The sequence below is a fragment of the Vombatus ursinus genome, unplaced genomic scaffold (genome assembly GCF_900497805.2).
Source record: "Vombatus ursinus unplaced genomic scaffold, bare-nosed wombat genome assembly UNPS02009062.1, whole genome shotgun sequence".
NCBI classification, from domain to species: domain Eukaryota; kingdom Metazoa; phylum Chordata; class Mammalia; order Diprotodontia; family Vombatidae; genus Vombatus; species Vombatus ursinus.
The window spans coordinates 12,843,803-12,858,731 of record NW_020948840.1 but is presented as its reverse complement, the minus strand read 5'-3'; the positions used below and the strand labels follow the sequence as shown (position 1 = coordinate 12,858,731).

Below are 14,929 nucleotides of genomic sequence, written 5' to 3'. Positions count from 1 at the left end.
TAGGGGAAGTTAGCCTGTGGGAGGTTCTCAAGAATGAAATTCTGTTTATTATGCATGTTTCCAGAAGACAACGGGTGAAAGTTGTAAAGAGGCAGATTTAGACATAATGTCAAGGAAAATCTTCCTAATGGTTTCAAAGGGGAGATGACTTGCCCCCAGAAGTTGTTGGTTTCCCCTCACTGGAGTCTTCAAGCCGGAAAAGGACAGCGTCATGACCTCTACCTGTCAAGTAGTAGGGACTGTATTTCAGCTATGAGTCAAATTAAATGGCACTTGATGTCCCTTTCAGCTATGATATTCTATAATTCTTTTAATGTTTTATTCTTGAGAATAATTATGTATGTTTATGAGTGGGAACTTTAATAGTATCTCTTTGGTCCCATAGATGGAAGAAATACACAGTAGGAATATGTGTTCCTCTCTTAGCTTGATTAGCAAACCTGGTCTCCTTGAGCTATACTGAACCCTTCTGTTTATCCAGGAGCAAGTGAAACCAGAACTGGAGTAAGGCAGAAAAAAAGGAGATGGGAGGCACAGGTAGAGATGGAAAAGAAAGAAAAGATGAAATGTCAACATTAGAAGGGTCAGGAATTAAGTTCATTTTAAAAAAAATGAGGATGATAAGGAAATGATGGGATGAAGGAATTGGGGGAAAAAAGAAAGAAGAAAGAAAGAGAAAGGACCATATTGATCCAAAAAAGAATGTGGTTTTACTTACATAAGTAGCTTATATTAGCCTGAGTATGACCTAAAATGGATCTATTTTCTATGTGTATACGCATTTTTCCTTTAAAATATATCATATTGGGGCAGCTAGGTAGCACAGTGGATAGAGTACCGGCCCTGAAGTCAGGAGGACCTGAGTTCAAATCTGGCCTCAGACCAAACACTTGACACCAGCTATGTGATCCTGGGCAAGTCATTTAACCCCAATTGCCTAAAAAAAATATATATATATATGATGTCTGTGTGTGTGCATATATATACATATACATATACATATACTTATACATATACATATATATATATATATATATCTCATATTGCATCTTTACTCAGGAACAACCTGTATTCAAACCAATATACTGTTACAGTTCAGTTCAACAGACATTAAGAAACTATTATGTTCAAAGCACTGCATATATTATGCATTTGGGGGTATTTTTTTAAAAAGTCATAGAATCATAGATTTAGAGCTAGGAAGGAAACTTGAAAGCCTTATTCTCCAACCTTCTCATTTAAGAGCTAAGGAAACTGAGGCCCAAAGAAGTTAAAATATTTTCTCATGGTCACATAGCTAGTAATTACTACATCTAGATCAAATGATAGTTCTCTGATTCCAAATCCAAGTCCCTGTATGAGATCCATAAGATCAGAGATTCAGTATAGTCTTTCACCTTCTAATCTGCTGTGCTGTGAACTGGGTCTATAATAAGAGGAAATGAAATTTGAGAGATGACCTGAGGAGCTCCCTGACAAAGAATGCATTTGGGCTTCAATTCATTAGTTACATGACTTCACTCTGTGATTTCCAGAGCCCTTTTTACCTATTTAGATATTACTATCAATATTATAGATGGTGGAAGTTACAATATGCACGACTTCTACAGAAATCCCTGACCTCTAAGAGCTAACATTCTAACAGAGAAACAACAGGTACACTGTAAATAAGTATTTGGTAATTAGTAATTAGGTAAATTAGAAAATAAGTGTTATTATGATTGCTAGTGAGGTCACCGTGAAAAAAAAAATCAAAGGAACCACCAGACAGGAGAATACAAATAGTGAGTAGTGTAATAGAAGTCAAGAAAAGCAATAATATCCAGGGAAATTTCAAGATAAAATTTTATTGACTTCTGATCAAAATGGCAGAATGAATAGGAACAGAATACTCCAATTCCCATACGTGTATTCCAGAAAATATGAAACACAAGAGCACCAAACCAAATAATGGTTAAGAAATAGAAACTACAGTAAGTAGTACAGTAAATCCCTCCAGCCTAGGTGGGCAAAGGAGGATAACCAAGAAGCCTGCGGGCACTAAGCACCTGGCAAAAACTCAGAAACCGTCTTGTTCCTACATCCTCAGAAGGCTCCAGCTCGGAAACCCCTACATAATGAGGCTCCCTCAAAATGGGGACAAAAGCCAACAGTGCTCCTTCCTAGAGAGCAGCAATTAGTCTTCACATCCTAGAGGCCTTGAAAGCTTGCAGCAAGCTAGCATGAACCCCTCTCATGACCTATACTATAAAGACACAAGTAAGCTTGTATCTTTAAAAAAAGCCAGCACTTTGTTCACAGCAGATAGCAGCAGAAGGGAGAGATAGTGGCAGACTTCAGACAACACAGATTGGGACCAGACAAGGGACTACCATCTCATCCAAATGTCCAGCACCCAGTTAGAACTTGGCCCTGATGTGTGAATTAACTGAAGGTACCAATGATAAAGAAACTTATGGTTCTAGGGATGTCCAGGGTAGAATAGAGTAAATAACTCCACAGCCACTGGGGATACAGCCTCAGATTCATGTATAGCTTAGCAATAAAGTCTATTGGAATTACTTAAGATAGGAATAAGAAATTTAAAAAGGATATTTTAGATGAAATGAGCACTCCAGGGCGAGAATAGGAAAATAAACACCTTAAAACAGGAAATGTGCAAAATCATAACCCAAGTGAGTGGCTCCCTGAAAACTGAAATTAATGAAAAAGAAATCATAGAGACAAAATCATGAGAAAAAATACTGTATCAAAATTAAAGAATTGAAAAAAAAAAAGAAAATATAAGCTTCCTTCTTCAAAAATAGTTGACCTAGAAAAGAGGTCCTGGAGAAGTAATCTTAAAATCATCTGACTACCTGAAAAGCGCAACTGAAAAAAGGGCCTGGATACCGTATTCCAAGAAGTCATGATTGAAAGCTCCCTAGACCTATTAGATTCAGAGGGCAAAGTGAAAATAGAATTATTTCTTGGTCACCTTCTGAAAGCTTAGTGTTTCAAAAGGCAAAAAATAAAACCTTACAACTAAGAATAACTTACCCTGTAAAACTGAGTATAATCGTACATGGAGGAAAAAGTGGATCCTTTTGTGTGTGTGTGTGTGTGGCAGTCGGGGTTAAGTGACTTACCAAGAGTCACCTAGTCAGTGTTATGTGTCTGAAGCTGACTTTGAACTCAGGTCCTCCTGACTCCAGGACCAGTGCTCTATCCACTTTGCCACCTAGTTGCCCCTGAAAAAGTGGATCTTTAATGAAATAGAGGACTTCCATATATTCCCAATGAAAAGAACAGAACTGAATAGAGCCTTTGAAATGCAAACTTAGGAGTCAAAAGAAACTCACAAAGGGAAATACATTGGTGCAATTAGAAGGGAATATGCCAGGAGAAAGTATTTATTTACTAATTGGGGTAAAAGAGACAAGGATTATCACCTTAAAATCCTAATGTCTTCAAAAGTCATAGGAAAATTTAAGTAAAATAGGTCTGGGGTTAGTTTTGTTCTATCTTGATTATCTTAAATGAATGAAAATGGAATATAGGAGGGAAGAAAGAGGGTAAAACTTAATATTTTTCACATAATCAGGGTACTTGAGAAAAGTGCTTTATAGCCATGGAAGGAAAGAAAATTGAACACAGACATACAGGGACAAACACATAGAGTTTGGTGTAGAAAAACATTAAACTCAACAGAGAAACAAGAAGGAACAGGGATGGGGAAGGAGAGGCTGGAAAGAATAAGGGAGAACTCCAGTTTTGGATGATAAGTTGTGAGGAGAAAAAGAATGACTAAAATGAAAGAAAAGGTAGAAACCTTTTATCTGGGCCAACGTGAGGAGAAGAAGAACAGTATAGGAGAACCACATTACCTCATTTTCTTGAGCACTATGTTACTCTTTTCTTGCCTTTGTAAAGAAAGGAAATGGGAGTAAGGAGAGTAATTAATATAAGAAAATGGGATGAAGGAAAATACTCAACTAACAATTATAACTGTGAGTGAAATAAAAAATGCAGAATGGATTAGAAAGCAGAATTCAACAGCATATTTATTTTGCTTCAGATGAACTAAAAAAAGCAGGGATAGCAATCATGATTTCAGAGAAGACAACACTAAAGTTCAACATGATTAAAAGAGATGAGTAGGTAAACTACAGTATGACTAAATGTGCCATAGACAATATCTGTATTTAATACATATGTACTTATGTACCAGATGGCATAGCAGTTGTATACTTAAAAGGAAAATTAATTTTTAGGGCGATATAGACAGTAAAATATACTAGTTTAGTTAGGGACCTCCTTGTGCCCCTTTCAGACTTAGACAAATCTAAAAAAAAAAGATAAGAAAGAGATTTAAGGAACTCATTTAAATTTTAGGAAAGTTAGACATGATAGATCTGGCAATTACTGAATTATAGTGCGAGAGAAAGAGAGAGGGTACTTCTTCACTGTTTGTGGTACCTTTACAAAATGTAAGTTTTAGGCTTAATATTTCAAAAATTGATAAAAGCAGGAATATTAAACATCCTTTTTTGACCACAACACAATAAAAATTGTGTTCAGCAAAGAGCCTTTTTAAAAAGTATTAAAAATTAGAGACTAAATAATCCTGAAGATTATTTATAATATCAATGTGTAATAATCAATGTATAATATTTATACATTGAGTTGCTTTCCTTTTCAATGAGGGTGAGTGGGGAGGGAGGAAGGGAGAAAATTTGGAACCCAAAGTTTTAAAAACACATGTTTAATAAAAATGTTTTCACATGCAACTGGGAAATAAGAAATACAGGAAATTGTGTACAGAAATCTATCCTGCCCTACAGGAAAATAGAAGGGGAAGGGGATAAGAGAATGGGGGGAGAGATAGAAGGGAGGGCAGACTAGGAAAAGGGTATACAGAATGCATGCCATCTTGGGGTGGGGAAAGGGGCAAGATGGGGTGAAAATTTGGAACTCAAATCTTGTGGAAGTAAATGTTGAAAACTAAAGAAGAAAGGCATAAATAGGGGGGAAAGGATGGCGAGAAAGACATAGTTATCATAATTGTGAATGTGATATATGAATGTAATGGAATACTATTGTGCTATAAGAAATGATGAACAGGCAGACTTCAGATAAACCTGGAAAGACTTGTATGGTTTGATGCTGAGTGAAGTGAGGAGAACCAGGAGAACGTTGTACACAGTAAAAGCCACATTGAGTGATGACTGACTTTGATAGACTTAACCTCTCTCAGCAATACAAGGATCTAAGACATCTCCAAAAGCCTCATGATGGAAAATGCTATCCACATCCAAAGAAAGAACTATGGAGTTTGAATGCAGATCGAAGCATACTATTTGCTATTTTTTTTCTTCTGTTGTATTTTGTTTCCTCTTTCTGGTGGTTCCTCCTCTTAGTTCTAATTCTTACTTACAACATCACTAATGTGAAATTATGTTCAATAAGAATGTATATGTATAGCCTATATTAGATTGCATACCGTCTTAGGGAGGGGGAGAAAAAATTTAAAACTCAAAAGCTTATGGAAGTGATTGTTGATAAATCAAAATAAATTAATAAAAAACTATAGAAAAAAGTATTAAAAATTAGAGACTAAATAATCTTGAAGAATAGGTAGGTCAGAGAACAAATAAAAGTAATAGATAATTTCATCAAAGAAAATGAATATAAATGAGACAATATACCAGAACTTTGGTGATGTGGCTAAAGAAATTAAAGAAAAATTGGTATCACTAACACTTTATTACCAAGAGAGAGAAATAACAGACAAATGAACTAGTTAAACAAACTATAAAAACTTACAAACCAAACTACAAACCACAGACTAAACACCAAAACAGATATTTTGAAAGTCAAAGAGATTAAATGCAAAAAGCAACATCGAATTAATAAATAAAACTAGAAACTTAAGAAAAATACACCAAGTTAAACAGCTAACCTAATTTTAAATAAAAGAAAGGAAAACTAAATTACCAATAACAAAAACAATTTCACATGAAGATTAAATGAAGGAAATTATCAGAAATTATTCTGCCCAAATATAAACTAACCAAAATGGAAAGTTTAGATGAAATGGTTGAATACTTTAAAAAATATACTCAGATTATCAAAAGAAGAAATAGCTTCAACCATAAATGAACTCCCAAAGAAAAAGGCCCCATAACCAGAAGTTTTACATTTTCTCAAAGATTCAAAAAACAATAAATTCCAACATTATATAAAAATTTGGAAAAAAATTTACAAAATTTGAAAAAGAAGAGATTCTACCAAACTCTATGATGCAAATATAATCTAAATACCCTAAACCAGGGAGAAATAAAGAGGGGTAGGGGAGAACCATAGATGTAAAAATTCTTCCACCTCTTGTCCTGTTCTTGTAAGTTTGCAGGGGTGAAATTTAGGTTTTTCTGTGCCAAACTCTTTATGTGTATACATGTGTGTTCAGTTCTCCTTTCCTCCATGGTTTTATAAGATGATATCTCTGATATTGATACAGAGACATTAAATGAAATGTTATAAAAGATAATCCTACCAAAGTTAATTTTTAGTTAATTTTTAATAAAGTTAAAGCACTGTTAATTCTGTACCAATCAAATTATTTAGGTGATGCCTTACAGAATTTGATAAAATAATAAAATTCATTTGGAAAAACAAAATATCTAAAATATCAAGAGAAATGATGAAAAGAGGTGGGGACGAAGGAGGAATAGCACTTCCAGACCTCAAACTATATTATAGGGCCTTGGTCATCAATGGAACAGACTAGACAAAGAGAGAATCAGAAACAGAACTCAATAATCCAGTTTTTGATAAAGCAGAAAACATAAGTTACTGGGGGGGAGGGACGACTCCCTATATAGTTTTGTTTTGTTTTTTTAATTCCAGTAAAACTGGAAAGCAGTCTGGCAGAAACATAATAATATGGTCATCACTAACATTTATATAGTGCCTACTATGTGGCAGGCACTATGCTATGCACTTTTATAAATATTAGCTCATTTGATCTTCACAGCAACCCCAGGATGTAGATGCTATTATGATCCATATTTTATGGTTGAGGATACAGAGGCAGACCAAAGTTAAGTGACTTTTCCACTGCCACACTAAGTGTCTGAGACCAGATTTGAATACAGATCATCCAGACTTTAGGTCCAGTTTCTTTGTGCTGCACCACCTAGCTACCCTAAGTTCAAAACCTTACACCATATTCTACAATATATTCCAAATAGATTTGTTGCTCATTCATTTTATAATGTCTGCCTTTCCATGACTCCATGGACTGTACCACACCAACCCCTTCTATCCTCCACTATCAGCTGAAGTCTATCCAAGCTCATGTTCTTTCCTTCCTTGACCCTTTATATCTAGCTCGCCTTCTGCTGTCTCCTCCTTTTGCCTTTTCCCAACATCAGTATCTTTTCCAGTGAGTCCTGTCTTCTCATTATGTGGCCAGAGTATTTGACCTTCAGATTCAGTGTTTGTCCTTCCAATGAGTACTCTGAATTAATTTCTTTAAGTATTGACTGTATTGATGTCCTTGCTGTCCAACACACTTCTCCAGCACCACAATTCGAAAGCATAGATTCTGTGGCACTCAGCTTTCCTTATAATCCAACTCTCACAGCCATACATTACTACTGAAAAAAACATAGCTTTGAGTCAGCAAGGTGATGTTTCTGCTTTTTAGTATGCTTTCCAGATTTGCCATGTCTTTCCTTCCAAGGAGCAAGTATCTTTTAATTTCATGGCTGCAGTTGCCTTCTGCAGTGATCTTTGAGCCCAAGAATGTAAAATCTGACATTGTTTCCATTTCTTCTCCCTTTATTTGCCAGGAAATGATTGAACCAGTTGCTGTGATCTTAGCTTTTTTAATTTTAAGCTTCAAACCAGCTTTTACACTCCCCTCTTTCACCTTCATCAAGGCTTCTTAATTCTTACGCACTTTCTACTATCAGAGTGGTATCATCTGCACATCTCAGACTATTGAGATTATATATATATCTTGAATACCAAAATCTAATTAGATAAATTTACAAAGATTTTTTTCTCATTCAACTGCTTTCCTTCTTATCCTAGATGCATTAATTTTGTCTGTGCAGAACCTTTTTGGTTTCATGTAATCAAAATTATCTCTTTTATCTTTTGCAATTACCTCTATCTCTTGTTTGTAAGAGGTACATCTTCTGATTCTCGTTTAATTTTTTTATAGTATGACTTTTAATATTAATGTCACATATCCTTCCTGGATCACTGCCATCACTGCAGAGGGAATTGCTTAGCTCAGTGAAACTCTGAGCTATCTGCCAGATGTAATTCCTTAAATCTATTCATCACTTCCACTTCATATTCATAAGAGATGTTATTTAGTTCATCCTTATACAGTCTGATGATTTTCACTACTTTATTCAATTTAAGTCTGAATTGCAAATTAGAAGCTCGTAATCTTGAGCCACAGTTAGCTCCAGGTCTTGTATAGACTGTAGAGCTTCTCAATCTTTGATTGCAAAGTATATAATCAATCTGATTTCAGTATTTACCATCTGGTGATGTCCATGTGTAAAGTCACCTTTTGGGTTGTTGAAAAGGTATTTGCTGTAGTTATCTTGACAAAACTGTATTAGTCTCTGCCCTGCTTCATTTTGTACTCCAAGGCTAAACTTGCCTGTTATTCCAATTATCTTTTGATTTCCTTCTTTAATATTCTAATCCCCTATGTTGAATGTGACATCTTTTTTTAATGTATTTTTCAAGAAGATGTTGTAGGTTTTCACGGAACTGTGCAAATAACTAAAATATCCATTCCCTTTGACCCAGAGATTCCATTACTGCACTTATACACCAAGAACGCCATTGATAAGGGAAAGGTCCCCATGTATACCCAAGTATTTATAGCAGCACTTTTTTGTGATAGCAAAGAATTGGAAACAAAATATTGGGGAATTGACAAATTGCAGAATGTGAATGTAATGAAATATTGCTACACTATAAGAAATGATGACTACAGATAAATACAGAGAAACATGGAAAGATCTATATGAACTAAAATAGAGTGAAGCTAGCAGAGTCAAGAAAACAATGCACACAGTAACTACAACAGTGTGAATGGAAAGAACAAGGGCACACCAAAAAAAAATTAAAAGTAAATATAAGAAAAATATGTAAATCAGGCAGGACATAAATTAAGAGAGATGAGGAGACACCCCCAACCCTTTGTGAAGATGAGTTATTGCATATGTTCAGATTTTTCATTGTATGAATTAATTGTGCTTTTTTTGGAGGGGGGCCTTTAAAAATATTTATTTATGAATTGTTGGGGGATGGATACTGTGGAAAACTAAAATAATGTAAAAAACAAGAAAACAAAATTAATTTTTAAAAAAATTTATCACAGAGACTACAGTAATATATTTAAAAGATTATACACTATGATCAGATTAGATTTTTACCAAAAAATGTGGGATTGGTTTAATAATAAGGGAAACTATAACAGATAACCCCAAATCACATGATTATGTTGAAAGGTACAGGAAAAATCTTCAACAAAATATAATACCTATTTTTATTAAAAAAAAAACAACAAAAAACAACCACTGAAAATAGAAGAACTAGCTAAATGAAGCTTTTACTTCACCAACTTGGTGAAGTAAATGAAGCAGGGCAGCTCAGCTCACCTGCTGCCACTACCAGCACCACGTGACCACCACACAGTTCAGCCACCAAGGCAAGTAAAGGGCCTACATTACTGGGAATAAATGGACATTTGTGTATCCCATCCCCAAGGGGAGAGTGACCTCTAAGACTTGGGGTAAAGAAGCTGCCTTCCCCTATCCCCCAAAGAAATGGCTCAGGGTTACCCAGAGTTCAGCAGTAGATCAAATGGCTAGGTCTACTCGTCTGGAGGACGTAGTCCTACAGTAAGGTCTGAATTAAGTTAAAATCATGTTTAAGTGTAGTAACTGAGGAAGTTAGATGATCCCTAATGCCATAGGGGTGGGAGGAATGCCAGGAACTGCCTTAAAAGCTTAGAGGTATCTTCTGGCAATCTTGCTTCCTTATATTTTATGAACTATCTGACCTAAATCTCTGCCTCTGCCATTTCCCTAATCATTTTAGTTCTTTGAATTTTGGAACTCTGAAAACACACTGGTATCAATCCAACCTAGATTTTTTGTTTATATTTGTTCTCCTACCCATTCTGACCCTCTCCCACCCAGGCATTTACACAACCACCTGCATTGTGTCAGCCTTTGCTTTGGATAGGATAGAATACAGCTGATACGTTATTCTTTTGATTTTATTCTTAATTGCATTGACTCGTGAAAATCACTTGCATCATGTATAGGTACCTTAATGGGTTACGTAGATATTCTTACATTGCCTATTTTCTTACAGGTTATACACAAACATTTTTACTTGAAAAGAGTTGAGATCATGGCTCAATGTGAGGAGTGGATTGCAGATATACAACAGTATAGCAGCGACAAACGGGTAGGCAGGACCATGTCTCACCATGCAGCAGCTTTGAAGGTAAATTGAACAAGCCCTTCTTTTCTTCATAATGGGAATCCTGTAGAAAATATCAGACTGTTTTAGCAGTTTTAGCAAAATTGACGCATCTTAACTGGTGCTATCTTGGATTCCAAAAGGAAAAGGAAACAAGTGGAAAAAAATATTGAAATTAAGTGGTCTGTACTGCCAATTAAACCCTCTGCAGAAGAGGACCAACAGTTTTTCCAGTGAATTAGTTTCAGGTGGGGTTTTCTCAAACTAGAGATTGGGAGTTTATGGACAGGATTTCTATTAAGTCAAAAACACTTAGTCCCTAACCATATTACTATTAGCATTATGAACTATATTACTATGTCTTAGCACTATCCATTATACTTATAAACAGTCTGAAGACTCCCCTCTTCTGAAAAAAAAAAGTTCCTTTTACCCCTGGCACTCCCTTGGAGCTGTCACTCTCTTTCTCTTCTCATTTCCAAGTGAGAATGTTGCAAACTGTAATTGCCAAAATTCTAGAAAGGGTAGTCTATACCTGCTGCTTCTAAGGCCCACCTATTCTCTTCTTTACTCCCTGCAACCTACATTATTTTTAAGCCAGTCTGTTGCGTTATCCTCACAATTCTACTCATACTACTTTACTCTGAATCAAAGTTAGCATTAATCTCATTAATCACCAATCCTTGTCTTCCTCAGATTTTCTTCAGAATTTGAGACGTTCTTAAAATGCATCTCTTGTTTTCCATAACAGTAATGTTTCTTGTACTAATCCTTTCTCTTGTATTTCCACTGCCATCACTTTAAACCAATCACTTGTCATGTCATACCTGGGCTATTATTGTTCTAGTCTCCTTGCTTCCAGTCTCTCCCTAATATTTTTATAGCCCTATATAGATTTCAAAGTGCATACATTATCTCATTGGATTATTACAACTACTCCATAAATTACGTAACACAAATATCATTATCCGTCTTTTTAAAATGTGGAAACTGAAACTTAAAATGCTTAACTAAACACTCAGTATACAGTTATGAATCACAAAGTTGAACTTATTAAAAACATCCTGCCCCATTGAAGAAAAAAATAATACTCTTATTTTAGGCACAGATCTGACAGGAATAATTTATTCATTTCATCATCATTCTATACTATTTCTGAGAAAGAGCGAGAGGAAGGTCCATACTATTATGTGGTTCCCCCATGCCCTCAGATATATTAATTCAAATCTTCTTGGAATGGACATTTATAGAAATCTTGAGTAAGAAATGTTCTAAAACTATAGTTACTACTACTTAGTTCCTTTGATGACCACCCAGCTCAAATATTTTCTTAGAATTAACAAAAGACCCCTCCTCCCTTAGCTCTGGTAATAGGGAAAAGGGAAACTTTCCTAAGATGGGTCTATAGCCCAATTAATTCTGGGGGTAGGGGAGACAATGACCCATAAACAGTTTTGGTAACCATCTTTAATCCATTTCCCTAAGAAAGACCTCTGCTGGGTAGCATAGTGGGTAGAGTACTAGGCCTAGAGTCAAGAAGACCTGAGTTCAAATCTAGTCTCAGAAACTTAATAAGTTGTAACAACTCTGGACAAATCACTTAACCCTGTTTGCCTCAGTTTTCTCATCTGTAAAATGAGCTAGAGAAGGAAATGGCAAACCACTCCAGTATCTTTGCCAAGAAGACTCCAAAATGGAAAAGAATCAGACACACCTGAAATGCAGCGACAACAACAAAAAGAAAGAACTTTAGCTCTCAACCTAACCCACCTTCAAACCAAGAAATCTAGAAAGGTTTTTTTTAAGACCAGACTATGACCTTAATCAGCATAGAGAATTATCTATGTAGAACAGAAATTTCTTCATCCACCAAATAATACATTTCAGAACCCACTCATTTTATTTAAAACATTTCCTTCTTGATTTAATTCTTACTGGTCTCAGAAATGTATTATTCCTAATGGTTAACAATTTATATAATAACTGGATTTCTATATCAGCTTAATGTATTTTGTTTAGGCAGCTGGGTAGTACAGTGGATAGAGCACTAGGAGTGGTGTCAGACCTGAATCCAGAAACAAACTCAGATACTTATTGTGTGACCTTGGGCAAGTCACTTAATTGCTACCTGCCTCAGTCCCCCCTCCCCACAGCCCCCAGAAAATGTAATAATAGCACCTGTCTCACAAGGTTGTTGTGAGGATTAAATGAGATAATATTTGTAAAACATTTAGCACAGTACAGTGCCTGGCATATAGTAGGTGCTTAATAAGTGCTTGTTCCTTCCCTCTGTATAAATGTTTCTTTTCTTCCCACGTGATCTGCAATACTAAAAACTCTCTTCTTTGCCCATGTTTAGCGCCATACTGCACAACTTCGAGAAGAGCTCCTAAAACTCCCCTGTCCGGATGGCTTGGACCCGGAGGCTGAGGACTCCTCAGCAATGTGCAGTGCTGCAGCGGGCTCTGAGGAGACTGCATTGCATGACCAGGTCACCCCCAGCAGCAGTAAAGAGCTCCACAGTGACTTCCAGTTATGAGCTGCACTGACGTGGGCTTTATAGACACAAAGGCTTTGAAGCACAAGCCAAATATGTCAATATTTGTATGTAAGAAGCTAATAATTATGTCATAGGTAATGGAACTGAAACTATACTGTGCCCTTAAGGATATACAGTTTAATTCAAGATGATCTTTTATTTACCTGTACAAGAGTGTAAACTTTTTTGTGCTTTTATTTTTCAATTGTGAGAACCACTGATTGGTATGTTCAAAAAATTTGTGTATACAAGAAATGGATAAATCACTGCTATATAAGGGAAACTACCTTAGGAAAGAATGTTTACTGAATGTTTATTATTTTTTTTTACTTGTAGAGTGAGGGCAGTTGTAACAAAGAATATATATTGGTCATTCTTACAGCTACTATTTAAAGTCAACAACTTTTCACTGAATTTGATAGATTCTATGTTTGGCCATACCTTAATGCACACAAGTTTGATTTCCGAAGACCTATATACTTCAATAAAAGTTAAATGGACATGCTCCCTCTTTTATGATTTACTGGTACATTTTTTAAAATAATAAATCTGCCATGAACTACATTATAGCTGGAACCTTGCACTTGTATGGATGAATTTATTACATTCAAAGTATTTAATTTTATGCTAAGTAATTCTAAAAATGCAGAAAAATAAATGGACATGATTTTATCTCATGCCAACATTTGGGCCTCTGGATTTCATCCATTCTTTGAGGTGAAATATGTAAAAAGTAATGATCAATTTTAAGCATCCGTCATAACTGACTCCTTCCAAAAGGGCTAGACTAAAAGACAAAGGGCTCTTCTTAACTGGACTGTCTGGTTTTTACTAAAGTCACATGTATGTATTGAGAATATAGAGAGCAGAGAGGATGTGCCCCTCTGGTGCTGTTACAGTGTATTCTGTACCTAGAGTATAGATTCATTTTCATGCAAATGCTTAGAGCCAAATAAATAAAATATTAGGTGGATTAGTATATGTCTTGTTTCTAAAATTACATGCCATTGTATAAACTTCAGATTCTATGGAGGACTGGAGAATTGTATTTAGGGCCTAAGGGGTGGGACACGTTATGGGAAATGAACACTTTTTCAGACATGAAGATAAAGGGTTCTTGACCCAACTTGCAGTCTTATTACAATAAAGAAAAAATACTAAGGTTAAACTAAATTGTAGATCATTATAAAAAATTGATGTAAAAAGTTACTACCTATGTGATTTGTGAACCTATGTTGAGAAACAAAACAAGCAACATTCTGAACAGGTCATCGTTGCTTTGGGCAGAACAAGGGAATTATTCTTGTGCAGCTAAATCTAGGACTTTCCATTTGAGTGACAGATTTGTGCTTCTCTATTGGACATGCCTTCTACATTAAAAGCCTCTAAGTTCCATTTCCATGGAAGGCCAAGAACCCATCATTTTCCCAGAAAGAACAGTTGAAGTCAGTGTCTCTGCTGGAAGATTTCCAGACCTGAAAGTGAGTAATAAGGTAGGTCATGTAGTCAACACGTCACACACAAAACTAAATCAATGTAGTGACAATGTTACTGTTATTACCTGTGGCAGAAAAGGGGCAAAGAATCCTATACTATGGGCTATAAGGAACCTCAAAGGTCACCTTGTCTTTTACAGATGGGGAAACTGAAGTCCAGATTGGTTCGAGGAAGTGGAAAGGCTGGGATTTGAACTCAGGTCTTCAGACTCTGGGCTGACTCTGACTCTCTTTGTTGTTATTGGGGTGTTGGTTTTTTTTGTTTGTTTTTTTGTTTTGTTTTTTGGAGTCAGTGGGGTGTCTCACCTTCATCCCAGGCAGGGTGATTGGCATAGTTGCCCGAGGATATGGAGAGATTATGTGGGAAGTGGTTTGCCCATAGTCACAT

General features: G+C 35.8%; 1 protein-coding gene across 6 annotated transcripts in view; it reads left to right on the top strand.

The window, feature by feature from the left end:
* Positions 1–14,024, top strand: part of BIRC6 (baculoviral IAP repeat containing 6) — a 316,937-nt gene extending 302,913 nt beyond the window's left edge. For 5 of the 6 annotated variants that reach the window (XM_027850508.1, XM_027850509.1, XM_027850507.1 and 2 more), the window contains 2 exons: positions 10,396–10,530; positions 12,866–14,024. In XM_027850508.1, coding sequence (XP_027706309.1) covers positions 10,396–10,530; positions 12,866–13,045 — 315 coding nt within the window. In that variant the 3' untranslated portion in view covers positions 13,046–14,024. The remainder of the gene's footprint in view (positions 1–10,395; positions 10,531–12,865) is intronic. The other variant, XM_027850510.1, reaches the window with a different exon arrangement.
* The last annotated feature ends 905 nt before the right edge of the window (positions 14,025–14,929 follow it).